We start from the raw sequence: 14,323 nt of genomic DNA on the forward strand, positions 1-14,323 counted from the left end.
AGAAGGGTTAGAGTTGTAGTGTACTGTGGAACAAAGCATTTATGCTGAGTAGAACGCCTCTTTCTTTTCTGCTTTCATTTGTGCATAATGAAGTCGTTTTCATTAATAGTTGTGTTGGAACAACATCTGTATATGGCAAATGGTTGCATGTTTCATTTAACTTGTCTAATTTACATCTGTGTAACTATTGACATTTGAGTAAATCACACAAAAAGCTGTTTTTTCCACTTCATGTACGGTGATCTGAGGGTTGTGTCTTTTTGTTTTGTCAGATTCTTCCAGTGGCTAGCGCATCTCAGCTTATTCTTGTGGACTTAATATGTGCACTTAATACATTGAAAATTGACACTATATTACATCTAGTCAAAGAGGTTGTCAAGAAACCATCACAAATCAAGGGTGAAGAGGTAATTCCATGGAGATAATTCAGTTTTATTATACATTCTATTCTGGATCTATTCCAATGTGTCTTCTAAATATTGTTAGAAGGAAAGTTTGTTTGTTTTGTTTGGGGTTTTTTTTCAAATGTGTGATTCTTTTTTGCTCCTGAATAAGTTACGTTTTCCAGAATGTGGGATTCTGTGTTTCAATCCATCAGTGTAAGTAGGTTCTTCAGAATATTTTACTAGAGAAGTTGCTGCTAATGAAAAGGCATGGGGTCTTCCAGTAACGAAGATGACACAATTTTCGTTAAGCTGCTGCAGACATGCCATTTCTGTCTTTCTACCCTTATACGAACACTTAGAAATACTTCACATTGTCTCTGATACCTTCCAACTGGCTTTCAAGGAAAGCAATTTTTCTACTATGCATGCCATTGTAGGAACTTGTACAGCTAGAAGTTTATTCTACAGCTGAACAAACTGTAGCAAATATTCCAAACCAATGTGACTGCTTCTGAACTAGGGTCCTCTATTAAAGCTCTGAATTCCCTCATACTGCTGTATAGTTTGTTTTATAATAGTTGGTCATCTGTTGGAGTGCAAGTGGCTTCTAAGAAGGGTGTTTTAACCACTGAACACACGTATTCAACAGCTTGGACCTTCTTTTTTCTGATGGCAAATAATTGTGGTTTTGCTTTTATTTTTCAGAAATCTTCTCTTGTAGATATTCCAATGCTGCAGTTCAGTTATGCTTTCATTCAAAGGTAATTCAGTCATTTTAAAAGAGAATTTTCTGTTTGACTCTAGTTAGGATAACAGCCAGCATCACTATTTCTGCTTTACCTTGATCTTCATGTCACAATGTCCCAAAACACCTTTAGGCAGGAAATGGTTATCGCCATTTCATTGTTAAGTAATAGGCAGAAAGTAACTGGGCTATGACTTTATGTCCCATTGTTCTGTTGATAATGCAAATCTGAAAGCTTCATTTCATACTAATAGAGTGTGAGGAGGAAAGAAAGGGATGTTGTTCTTGCATCTAAAAGGAATTGATAAGGGATACTGCCCTGGCATCTCAAAGGAATCGATAAGGTAAACAAGGGATGCTGCTCTGGCATCTCAAAGGAATTATGGTAAAGAAGGGATGCTGCTCTGGCATCGATAAGGATGGTGTTCTGGCATCTCAAAGGAACTGATAAGGGAAACAGGAGACAGTCCTCCAAGATAAGAAACCAGAAGACAATCCAAGAGAGAAGGAACAAGATAACAGGCTGTAAAATGTTGAATGTGTCAAACTGGGCTTTACTAAGATGGATGGGCCTATGGGAGCAGCACTGTGCTTGCTTAATAGGCTGTTGAATATTACTTTCTCCTCCTAGGGGAGGCATAAGTTCAAGTTAATGAGACATGCGACGCATGAAGTTGTATGATCCAATGTTACCTGTAACATGTAACAGGCGTGTCGGGTCAGTCTGTAAACCTTGGAGTACCCAGCCAATGGGGAAACAAGGGAGGGATCTTTCGGCCGGGAATAGGGTATAAAAACTCATGTATTTTTCTGCCAAATCGTGCCTACTTGTCTAGACACCCGATCTTTAAAGAACGTAATAAAAGTAGGTGCTTCCCTGAGAAGTCTGGCCTGGGTATCTGTGGCGAGGTTTTCTCTCGCTCGTTTCTTACATAGAGCAACATACTTAAGGCATCTCATGAGCAAGATACTTGTATAATTTCTTATGATCCTTCTCCTTATCTGTTCTGTATTGCCAGGTGAGTGGATAGAGAAGTTCTAAATTCAGTAAAGTTGCTATGGCTGCAGGCTGTGCTGGAGATGTAGTGGGTCAGGCAGTTGGTTGGAAATACTCCTTCGATAAAACTCTACTTCACATACTTGGCTTTTCTCATGTGGAAGCCTGGCAGTATATCAGACTGTACAATATACTGTGTTCAGTAAGTTGTGGAGATAAAGTATGCTGGCATGCAGCAGAGTGGTTAGCTAAACTTTATTCCTCTTCTTCCTCCTGAAGACCCAGCCCTCTTCCAGTGCTGGCTGGCGTACTGCATGTGCTGCTAGCATTTACTGATGTGTGCATATTGCCTGTGCTGCCGGATGTTTATACCGCGTTGTTGGATCAGTTAGGAAGGGGCAGGATCTAAAGGACTGCTCTTGATGGAAGCTTTTAGGCCACCAAGTTACCCATGTATGAAGTTTTTTGCTTTTCCCCTAACTCTAACTTCAGACTTAAGTGTGTTTTGATATTATTTTTTTGGCAGACTGCCTGTCTCAGCCTTGCAGGAGAACTTCCAGTCCTTATTAGGACTTCTCAAAGAGTCTGTGCAGTTGAACTTGGCTCCTCCTGGACAATTTCTTCTTCTCAGGTACAGTGTAAGAGAGAAGGTTTGTAGCTGCATTGATTAGACCTACTGTCCAATTACTAACTTGGAGTGAATTGATTTTCCCACAGTACTCTGAATGACTTTGTGACTAGGACACCTACTCTAGAAAACAAAAAAGACCAAAAAGACTTGCAGGTACCGTGTATACATGTATATTTTTTATAAATGTGGCACTGTACATCAAAGTAAAAGTGGAGATGACCTCACCTGTACTCTGTATCTGAATTCACCTGTGCATTTAGAATGTGTGAATCTGCATCCACACATTTTGGCTTAGGCCTGGTAAGTATGGGGAACTCAAACTGAGAGACATGATGCACAGAATGTCTCTAACAATTTTGTCAAAAATGCGTGAAATCGCAGCAGTAACTATGGAATTTTGGAAGCCATTTTCCCTGGGTACTTTTATGTTTTTTTCTCAGAATTTAAATCTAACACAAGTGTGATGTCACAAGTTCATGTCATAATTGCAAGCACTGAAATATCAAAACTATCTAGGAGAATTAGTAGTGTAATTATCCTTGAAGCTCATAGCAGTCTATGGCAATGTAAATGACTGTCAGCTCACCTTTTATGTAAAGGAGGGGTGAAGTAGAGCAGCAGGATTCTCCTCCTATACTGATTGTGATTTCACCCACTACCTATGTGGGTGCAGTTTTGGCTCTGAGCCAACATAATGCTGTGTCTGAGGTGAGACAGCGTTATGCTTTTGTGTGCTAGCAGAGAAATTAAGTCTCCACTTCTGCTTCAGAAACTTGCCAGAAAATGACGACTATGATAAAAAGACAATTTTGCCATCTTACTGTCTTATAGCCTCTTCACAAGTGACCTCTGCTTTGATTTGGATACTTGGGATTTGGTTTCATTAGAATGACCGGTTTTTCGTTTCACTGGGAATTGAGTTTGCTGAAGTGTGGCTATGCACCTAGTTTGACACTGTGTCTTGTTTACCCCTGATAGAAAGACTGAAATATGAACAGATGGATTGCTATAAAATAAAATTCCACCTCACTTAATGTTCTCCAAATGTAAAAGGAATAAAAAGGAACAGTGTTCAAAACAGTAAAGGCATTGGTATGCTGTTTCTGAGGGGCTGAACAGTTCAGATCACATCTTTGACAGGTGATAGCTAATGTGTAATGTGTGCTAGGACTGATGACAAGTTGATACTCTGTTAATGGTAATGGCTTGCATGGGAAATCATGCCTAAAACTTCCATGGTCAGCTAACTTAAAGATTCTTTTTCTGCTTCTTATTTTCTTGCCTTTTCTTATTTGAAGTGAGCAATAGTGAGTTATCTCAAGAGCACAAATAATTAAATCAGAGAAGTATTTATGTTTCTAAGAGATAAAAGTGCCTACTTCTAGCACCTTCCATATAAAAAGAACTTTACTTGATAGCCAAGTGATGATAGCTTTTATCTGATGCCACATTGTCTGGTTATGTTATAGGAGGTGACCCAAAAAATCCTGGAGGCCGTAGGTACTGTTGCTGGTTCTTCTCTGGAACAGACTAGCTGGCTGAGCCGGAACTTAGAAGTGAAAGCTCAACCTCAGATTTTACCAGATGACTTCAACATTGAGGATGTGAATGGTACCGTGGTTTTGCCTAACTTTGTGCTGCTTCATCTCTTCTGCTTAAGTCAGTGAAGAGTACAAGTTGTTTGAGAGTTTGTAGTTTGCATGAGACAGGAGTCATGTAGACAAAAAGTAAAACCAAAAACATGCATTACCCTTCAATAACAATGTCAGCCTAAGTGGCTTTAGTGAGTATCTGCAGATTGTGTATAATGCAGAGGAAAACGTACCGCAGGTGCATGCAGTACCTGGGACAGAACAGCATGGGGTATGAGGTATGTCATTGTGGCAATACGCCCCGAAGCATTTCACTGTAATACCAATATGCAAATAACAGTTCTGTTTGGGAAGAAAATTAGGAAACAGCAAAATTTAAATGTCTGAAGGAAAACCTAAATGATCTTGACTCTTTTAGATACCTCAGTGGCACCGTCTTCAATGGTTTCTGCCTCTGCTCCATCAATATACAGCGTCCAAGCTCTTTCTCTCCTTGCGGAAGTAAGTAGGAACCAGCTTTGTAGTTGCTGCTCTGATCTGTGGGATGGTTGTTTATTGATATTATTGAGCAAAGGAATACATTAGGTTTCCCTGGTAGATTAAATGAGAGCTTAAATCTTTATTAAGGCATCCCACATGCACACACATTCTAGCCTAAAATATGGCATGATTTCCCCTTTTGTCAGAAATACCAACTACAGGTTTAAAGAGAAGTTCTTTTCATTTTTAAGGTTCTTGCTTCTCTTTTGGACATGGTTTACCGGAGCGACGAGAAGGAGAAAGCTGTGCCATTGATTTCACGTCTGCTTTATTATGTATTTCCTTACCTACGCAACCACAGGTGACTTCTCTCTCTGCATGTGTATTTTTTTTTTTTTTAAGTCTGATTTTTTTTTTTGACCACACTGTTAAGACTTTTGCTGGTTAAGAATGTGGAGCCCCCATCAAGCCCTCAGATGTGCTGGATGATTTTCAGGTTACTCATATGTACTGCTCAGCATTTGGACTGTAACCTCCAAGACCATCTTCATGCTTCTGTCCTTTCCCAGCTTGACAGGAGTTTTGTTGCAGGGCTTCACAAAACAGCAGTAGCCTCCCCCTTGAAAACACAGGGTCTGGTGAAGTCTTCTGTGAAGGTGTAGTGCCATCTCATGCCAGAGGACCTTGCCAGCATCCCTTCTCAGCCAAAAGTAACATTCCCGCCAGTTTGAGCACCCACTCACCAACCTGGAACCTTTGTTCAGCCATGGGCAAAGCAGCTAGTGTAGCAAGGATACGTAGCAGGACGCTGTTTGGCTTCTGTGTCCTCAGTGACACTGAGATGCCAGAGGACAAGCATCAGTTCACGCAGGGCCCCTTCACCTTGCCTCCTACCAGTTTTGATCTGAGTCCCACACTCCTCCCTTACGGTGCCTGGCAGAGCATACTGTCCAAACTTGGCAATGGTACATAGGGCAGCACAAGGAGAAAAAGGCTTATGTGTGAGATTTTTTTATAGAGGTGATGACATAAGAATTGATGTGCGTTATCTGGGTGACAGGTGGAGTCAAATGTGGTGTAAAGGGGCCTGCTGGCAAGGATTCAATGCTTGTTGGAAACTTTATTTTGGGGAAGCTTTGAACCACATCTGTCATGGAGACAGGCTGTGCTGTGCTGTGTGAGCTTCTGCACAAATTACTGATCTCCTGCTGCTCTGAGTTTTGAGCTAATGTACACGAAGACTAGTACTCAGAGGATTTGGTTATAAGTTCTGAGGAACCCCAGAGTTTATATTTGGCTTACATAAACTTAAAACTAAATATATATATTTACCATTATTGTTCTCTTCCTGCAGTGCCTACAACATTCCTAGTTTTCGTGCTGGTGCTCAGTTGCTCAGCTCACTGAGCGGATACGCCTATACCAAGCGAGCCTGGAAAAAGGAAGTTGTTGAGTTGTACATGGATCCAGCTTTTTTCCAGATGGATACTTCATGCACTCAGTAAGACATGAGACTGTAGCACTCCAAGATTCTATTCTGAATTTGCGAAGAAAACCTTTAAAAGAGAATGGTTAATAAATGGGGGAAAAAAATCTGTTTAGTACTTTCTCGCAGAATGCAATAATGTTAAAAATGGGTCTCAACGACTAATTCTACTAAATGCTGAATGATGCTAAAAACTGAAGTTTTCATTATGCTGCAGAAGAATAAATTTGTCTAATGCTGATACCACCCCTTAGAGATTAGGTAGCTGCAAACAGTAGAGCTGGAGGCCTTAGAATGCAGTATGTGTAAATCAGATAAGAATCTGCATATTGAATATCATTTGGAAACTGTTTCATTGCATGAAATGTGTAACCAAAATCTTTTCTGGGGTGAATCCATGCCAAAGCTTTCTCTTGATATCTAATTCCAGTTGGAGATCCATCATTGATCATCTTCTAACACATGAGAAAACTATGTTTAAAGATTTGATGAGTAAGTATCAGCTACTGATGATTTATTTCTACACCAATTTGAAATCTATTTGCATTTAAGATATAGGGTACATTTTTGATATACTAATGTACCAATAAAATGCAAACAGTACATCTGCATAATTGAGTATGCTGCCAACTTTATTCACAGCTAAAAGCTGTGCTAGGTTAATTCTGTATTTTGGTCATGTCTAAAACACCTCAGAAGTTTGTTTTGTTGTTTTTTTTTTATTCCAGAAATGCTAATGCTGGACTCCTGCATTCACATTTTGTTGTAACTTTAAGTTGTTGAATTGTGATGTTTTGCAGCTCTGTTAGAAAGCAAAGAGACTTTGGCTAACTTTGCAGGTGTCTGTATACTGGCATCGAGCTCTAAGAGTGTGGTCCACCAATACAGCAAACCTTTGAGTGATGTGCTTTGACCTCTAATTCAGGCTTGAGAAGAGTCTAGAAGAAAGTTGGGAAAGGGGTGCGACAGAACGCTGAAATTTGCGTGGACCTTCAAAAGAAAAAACAGCTTTAGTCTCTTTTTCAGATCCTTTAAGAGAATATTTGAAGGCTTACAAATATTCTTTGTATATATTAACAACAATATATCTTTTGTAACTTACCTCCTTTTCTCAGTATGCCTTAAAGCTCACTCATCTATGGATTTAGGAGACTGAAAAGAAGGAAAGGTTCATGCACATAAGGGCAGTGACAGGGGTTTAAAATACTGGACAGCCTCACTGAAGCTGCAGTGCTTGTTTCATATAATTTTCCTCCTAGTGTGAGCACATCTGGATCAACACCAATTTATTATTCCAATTAGTAGACTTAAATAAAGTTTTTCTTTTTAAAAAATTTCAGAATAGAGGAATTATTTTCGGTCCAAAACACAAGAAGTCTTTATATGGTAGATAATTCTTATCTCTGTTATAGATATGCAGAGCAGCGCCTTAAAACTGTACCCAAGTTTTGAGCAAAAAGCAATGTTGTTAAAGCGCCAAGCTTTCGCTGTCTTTAGCGGAGAGATTGATCAGTATCATCTCTATCTTCCCTTAATACAAGGTAAGATTTGTAATTTCACCTGCCTGTTTTTTTTGCAGCTGTAACACATATGTAAATTGTGTAAGAAAGGAATGTCACCTATTTTCCAACTCGTACTTCAATTTTTTAACAAAATTCATGATAATGTGAATCTCTGAATTCTAACAAATAAATAATCTCATTAAGAGGGAGACAGGAATCTGGGTTGCAAAGCCTTTGGTCTGGAAATATAACTGGAAGCATGGTTTATTTTCTGGCAGTCTTCCGGACACTTTTGGGCTGTTGCTGTTCTCCTTAAATGACAGTTTTGACAAAAACCACTATGTCTTCAGACTTTTTATAAATCACAATTTTGTTAATAGAAGGCAAGGGATTCAACCCAAAACTGATCATAAAACCACAAATTTTGTTTTGCTATCTTCCACATTTTTTATTTCCCAAAACAACACAGGGTCAGAAGTATGGTACTCTTTTTTTTTCTTTTTTTTTTTTTTTTAATTTTTTTTGTTTATTTCAGAACGACTGACTGAGAACCTCCGTGTTGGGCAGACTTCTGTAGTTGCTGCACAAATGTTTCTCTTCTTCAGAGTTCTTTTGCTAAGGATTTCTCCTCAGCATCTAACCTCGTTGTGGCCAATTATGGTAACTGAATTGGTAAGGAATAAGTAGTAATTTGAAGCTAATTAGTGTTTTTTCCCATTTCACTTTCTTCTTCCTCCCAAATACGCCCCCTGTTTGAAAAAGGAAATGTTTTACATTAGTCTGATAATTTGTGAAAAGAATCAACGCTGTCATTAGGAAATAGCTTTTTGATTAATTTTGTTGTTGTTGCTAATGTAATCTCTTGCATGATTTCTTATTTCTCACAAGTCAGTGTCCACATGAATAATTTATTTCTTTAAAGATTCAGACATTTCTACAGCTCGAAGAAGATTTGACTGAGGAAGATGAACCGTCAAAGTAAGAATTACCATTTGTCTGACAGAGAACTTGTGAAAGCTGGGAATGATTGTGCTTGCTCTGTATCGCCAAGCTTTTATTTAGCTAACTATCTATCTGTCTGTCTTTCTAGGATAGGGAGGAGAAAACAGGGTTTTTTTGTTAATTGCACTTGGGAATTTCTGGTACTGATGAATCATAGTTTAGGATGTTTTTTCAGCAGCTTTAAGCAGTACATTGTTCAAAAAGCATAAGTACCACTTATTAGATGTGTACAAAACCAGAAGAGATGCTATGTCAGCATTTGAAAATTTTAATATGTTGCCATTTCTTCTGAATATTTTAGATTAGTTTTTATTCTAACAGCCTTTTATATTAATCACAGGGCTCATACAGAGTAATACTTCTTGTTGCGCACAGCTGCAAGTGCTCATTTGTGTAAACGTGTACATTTCTCCTTTCCCGAATGAAAAACATTTGGTGTATTTATGTTTTAATTATACTTTTCTTAACTGCAACTAACACAGGAGCAACAGCAAAATAAGCAAACAGAAAGTCTCAGGTGATGGCAGTGGATCTGACATACAGCAGAATGAGCTGTCCTTGTACTTATCAGCTTGTAAGTTTTTGGACACAGCACTTGCGTTTCCACCTGACAGGATGCAGTTGTTTCAAATGTAAGTCCTCTACTTACCTGTTCTCCAGGTTGTTACCATTCTTACCCTTTAAAGTAATTCCAGATCTATTTTCTTCTACAGTTAATTTTGCCATCAGGTCTTTTTGGAAGTGTACCTGTTGATACTCAGACAAATGTAATTTGGGATATTTGGAAAAACATTTGGTCTAGTCAGTGTAGGAGGAGTTCACAACCCTCGGTAGGAGGTTCTCTAACTTGGAAAAATTGGGAGAAGAGAAAGATGGAGACTGTTCTTTGTTTTCCCTTTGCACACACTTGGGAATTTTTTAGAGCCATTTGCATTTAAATACTGTCATGATACTAATGTCCTTGTTCATTAAGTTTGGCTCTGGTAATAGCATAAAATTATAGTTATGGCAGCTCTTCTGTAAACGAACCAGTGCTCCACCAAACTATGTATTTCCCAAATCAGGATTTTTTTTTTCTGACTGTCTTCTTATCAAGTAATCTATTTGTTTCAGGTACAAATGGGCATTTGTCCCGGAGGTAGACACAGAATCATCTACTGTGACCTCTCATCTGGTAGAAAATCATCAGGAATGCAGACCACACATTGTAAGAATCATGGATCGGCTGAAGATGAAATACGGGGTAAAGCAATAATGCTTCACTTGAATCTTTGGTTTTTTTAAATCCTTTAACTTACTTTTCTAAACAAGTCAAGATTTTAAGTTAGGGAAGAGTTCTTTAGATATTCTAATAACATTCATGAGGCTTTTAAAAATGATCTGCCTGCTTTCACATCTTGAAGATGTCAGATTGCTTTTGAGTGTGAGGGAACAATAGGCAGTTTTCCTATTGTTCTCTTCGATCTGCCCACAACCACCCAGTAGAAACAATTTATCTCAGACAGGACTGGTATTTATAAAAAAGAGCTTGCTGTCCTTTGTCAAAAAAATTTACCATGATAGCATTTTAAATTACCATTAAGGTTTCATATTAGTTTTTCCAGAAAAGGAAATAGCGGCATTAGTATTTCTGAGAGATATTTCTGTATGCTGCTGTTGTTTGATATCTCATTCTGAAGGCTAGTCCGACTTGGCAGTCTTCTGGACTTGTGAGACTTCTGTTTAATGGAACCTCGAATCCAAATATAGCAGTAACTCGGTATACCATCTATACAATTTATGTTGTGATACGGTTGTAAGCTGTGGATCTCTTAGTATGGAAAACGTGTATAGTGCAGGGTTCAGACAAGCCCTAGTGCAAAACGTGCCTTCACACAAAACCTTTAGTAAATCTCAGTTTATTTGCTTACAGGAAACAAACAACACTGAGGAAATTTCCAAGAAGCACAAACTTCCTCTTTTGCACTTACGGTCTATATCTGGTATCACACAGCTTATGCCCTTCTTCAAGACTCTGTGTTGTGCATTTACAAGAAACGGGAGCGAGTCCCAGAATTCACACAATTCTGCATCTCTTTCTGTGGACTATGTTGGCAGTAACGGCGTGAAGATCTTGCAACAGCTTGAAGAGAGTGTTGAATGTGACTTTCTCGAAAACATGGAAAGTTAAGTCACACGACAGACACTTGGCTCGTGGTGAATAAATGGCAAAAAAGGGAAAACTTTACTGCAATTCTTCTCTTCTTTTTTCCCCAGTTTTGAAACTACATTTTGGGTTTTCTTCCTGCTGTGGTGGATTGCCCTTTAGTAATCCAGGCTTCAGAGTTGGTGTTAAAAGCAGGATTCTTAAGTTCCTGTGGAGGGGAAAAAAAGTACAATTTAGTGGTAATTTATCACAGCTACTGTATCTTTAACTTGTTTTCAATGTGAAGGATTAAAGAGATTTTGTAAATAACGGAAGAATATTTTTGACTTGGTGAAAGGAGCAACTGTACCATTTATCCAGTAACTTCTCAAGCAAGTATTTTAAACTACTTTTGGAACTGTGTTCTGAAAGTAAATTTAAGAGAAAGCTAATATTGCATGTCACTTTACAATGTTTGCAGATAAGCCATTTCCTGAGGTTAAAGCCCGCTTCTACTTCTCCTTTCTTTAACTTGTCCTAAAACTCATCAACTTCTCAACAAAACACCTGAATTTCCAACAGATGTATTTCGTAAGTCTTAGCATTGTGCAGACAACTGCAGACTTACCATGTTTGTAATTTCAGCTCTGTACTATAACAGCATTCTTCAGGATTAGTGACTCCTAAATAAAAGACAAATGTGCATAAAAGACAAACCTATGCAGCAACATTTTGTAATGTACATTACTTGAGGGGGGGTTATTTTAATTAATTGACTAAAAATATTTTAATTCAGTTTTTTTCATTTAAAAAACTTTGTTCTTTCAGTGACTAAGATCACTTTGCAACTTCTGAAATACAACTAAATGAAGATAATTCTGTAAAAATATAAATTGTTGTATAGCAACAGCCTACTTTTAATGGAAATACATTTTTTTAAAGGACACTTTTTATACAAAATAATGTATTCGGCTGTTCCTCCATGTTACAAGAGGTACGGAGATTGCCACAGTGCCATGACTACAGTGATGTTCAAGGTGAAACTTATTTTGGGACTGCACTGCCACCACCGCTCAGGAGAGGGATTAGTTCTACCACAAAACAGCGTGGCTGCATGTCTGCAGGACACTTCTGATGGCCAGGGGATAAGGACCGTCATAGCAGCACATACGACAAAAAGCTTAGTAGAACGTTTTTTAAATTAGGAGGTGTACTCCATTGAATTTTCTTATGTAATGGATTATCTGACTGAATTTTTCAGGAAGTTTATTGTATTTTTCACGGTGAAAAGCTTTGTCTGCTCTTTTTTTTTTTTTTTTTTTTTTTTTTTTTTTTTTTTTTTAAAAATCTTTTCCTCCAGCGAAATTGGTTCGTACGTGCTACCTGCGTTATTTGGAACATGCTGGGTACTAGATTTCTAGATTTCGCCACACTTCATTTTTACTAATTAAGAAAAGGACATTAAAAATGTATGGTTTGATGTCACCTGGTTGTGAGGTCAGGTATTTGGTTTTTTTCAAAACTCGCATAACAACTATGGAAGGCTACTTTGCAGTGTTTTTTACCTACAGATATATGAAGTTTTCATCTTTGGATTATAAACTAATGAAACACTGAACAACATGCTTTACTATGATAATAATGTAATGCTCTACGAAGATGATACTACAATAGGCTTATGCTAAATTAAATAGCTTCTTTGCGTTTTTACAGTTAAGGAAATTGATAGACTAAAGTGTAATGTTGTGTAGTCATTAAGAATGTGAATTATTTGTATCAATATCATTTATTAATGATCTCTAATGCTATTGGACTCAGCACAAGTGAAAAGGTTTCCATTGAAAGCATTACTTGAAAATTGAAGCAGGATATTTTTTAAATGTTTGTGTTCATTACTTGCATATTTTCAACAATTTTTAAAGAGAATATTGCTAATACTCAGGATGATTTGTTAGCTTTACTTTCACTTTTCTAGTGGTTGTATTCCATACTTGGGTATTTCCCTTAAGATCCTGATGAGATGCTGTTGAGTGGGCTATTAAAATGTAAGACAACTTTTTGCCATCAATCCTTCTGTTTTACCTTCTCCTGTAAGGTATAAACCTGTGGCTTCACACAGGTTTGTTGCTAAATGGAGGTGATGAACCAGCTACCTCGACTGAGAGATTTGTCACCCTTCCCCTTGAAAGGGAATGCCCCAACCTGGCTGCGTGTACTTCAGATGTGCAAGGGATTGGATATCAGTCACTTCCTGCCCAGCTGTGGTGGGGAACTTTAAAAAACAGAATCGACGACTTCGTATAACTCTCTAACTTCTAAGATGATCTTACCTTCTACAAAAATACCACTTGCTTCTAACTCCTGCCCTTCATACACACATTTATCTTTGTTCTATGGTTCTGCAGATGGATGCTTTAAATGGCCTCAAGTATTTGTGACTTGTAGAATCCTTTCACTGAAGCAGAATCTAATTCTTAAGGAAAAAAAAAGCTCTTTAAAATTTAGTATATAAGCGGATATTGTATCACTATAAGTAGCATGTGAATAAGGAGGAAAGGGCTCTAACAAAAAAAAAAAAAGTCTTGGTTGGTGTAGGGGCACAGTTACATAGTCCTAAAGGTATTGGTAAGAGTGAAACTTTATTCCTTTTCTACGTGTAACTAACATGTAATTTTACTTCTTATGCTACTGTTGTTTAATCCACACTGAGGAAGGGTTGTACTGCTCTAACACTGGTACTGCCAAGGCAGAATAACTTAACTGTAGATGAATCTGAAAAACTTTTGCCTAGAAGTCAGTAACAAGAATAGGAGAGGAAATGCTTTTGCTTTGCTTGATTTCAGAACAAACAAGCTTAGCCGTGTCTTCTGGATACTTCAGCTTTGAGATAGCATTACAACAGCGCACGATACACAGAGGAAAACCTATTTAGAGGCACAAAAGGATTTCATTTCCTTGAAGGAAAAAAGTAGTAGGTTCAGCTAAGGTAACTGCCAAAGAACAGCAGAATCTACATACGGAGCATTATGTAATGGTTAAGTGTATTCAATACTCCATTTGAATTGCAATTCTTCTAATAAATGTTATTTTGAAATACCTTTTCAAATGCAGTTCTCGTTTTTCAGATTGCCTTTACTGCTCAGTCAACAATTTTACCTGGTTCTTTAAAAGCTCTCAAATTCTATTTCAATGCATGAGGGGCCCTGCAGGACGCGGTAGAGCTCAGTTTGGATCCCGGCTGGGAGCGGTGCTGGGGCTGGGAGCGGTGCTCATCTGTGCTACCCCTACACTCGCCTTGGGCAAGACTGAGCCACCGCCTCCCCCCTCCCCTCATCACAAGCCCCTGCTGCTCCAGCTCCTACATCCCTCCCTCTTGC

General features: G+C 38.2%; 1 protein-coding gene across 1 annotated transcript in view; it reads left to right on the forward strand.

Moving 5' to 3' along the window:
- Positions 1-10,991, forward strand: part of DOPEY2 (dopey family member 2) — a 44,632-nt gene extending 33,641 nt beyond the window's left edge. Inside the window, exons 22-36 of the mRNA XM_010141140.1 lie at positions 273-407; positions 1,092-1,147; positions 2,655-2,759; positions 2,846-2,912; positions 4,229-4,370; positions 4,770-4,852; positions 5,083-5,192; positions 6,186-6,332; positions 6,748-6,809; positions 7,730-7,858; positions 8,355-8,491; positions 8,742-8,797; positions 9,304-9,453; positions 9,935-10,064; positions 10,734-10,991. Coding sequence (XP_010139442.1) covers positions 273-407; positions 1,092-1,147; positions 2,655-2,759; positions 2,846-2,912; positions 4,229-4,370; positions 4,770-4,852; positions 5,083-5,192; positions 6,186-6,332; positions 6,748-6,809; positions 7,730-7,858; positions 8,355-8,491; positions 8,742-8,797; positions 9,304-9,453; positions 9,935-10,064; positions 10,734-10,991 — 1,767 coding nt within the window. The remainder of the gene's footprint in view (positions 1-272; positions 408-1,091; positions 1,148-2,654; positions 2,760-2,845; positions 2,913-4,228; positions 4,371-4,769; positions 4,853-5,082; positions 5,193-6,185; positions 6,333-6,747; positions 6,810-7,729; positions 7,859-8,354; positions 8,492-8,741; positions 8,798-9,303; positions 9,454-9,934; positions 10,065-10,733) is intronic.
- Positions 10,992-14,323: the final 3,332 nt, after the last annotated feature.

This window comes from Buceros rhinoceros, unplaced genomic scaffold (genome assembly GCF_000710305.1).
Source record: "Buceros rhinoceros silvestris isolate BGI_N320 unplaced genomic scaffold, ASM71030v1 scaffold20148, whole genome shotgun sequence".
NCBI lineage: Eukaryota > Metazoa > Chordata > Aves > Bucerotiformes > Bucerotidae > Buceros > Buceros rhinoceros.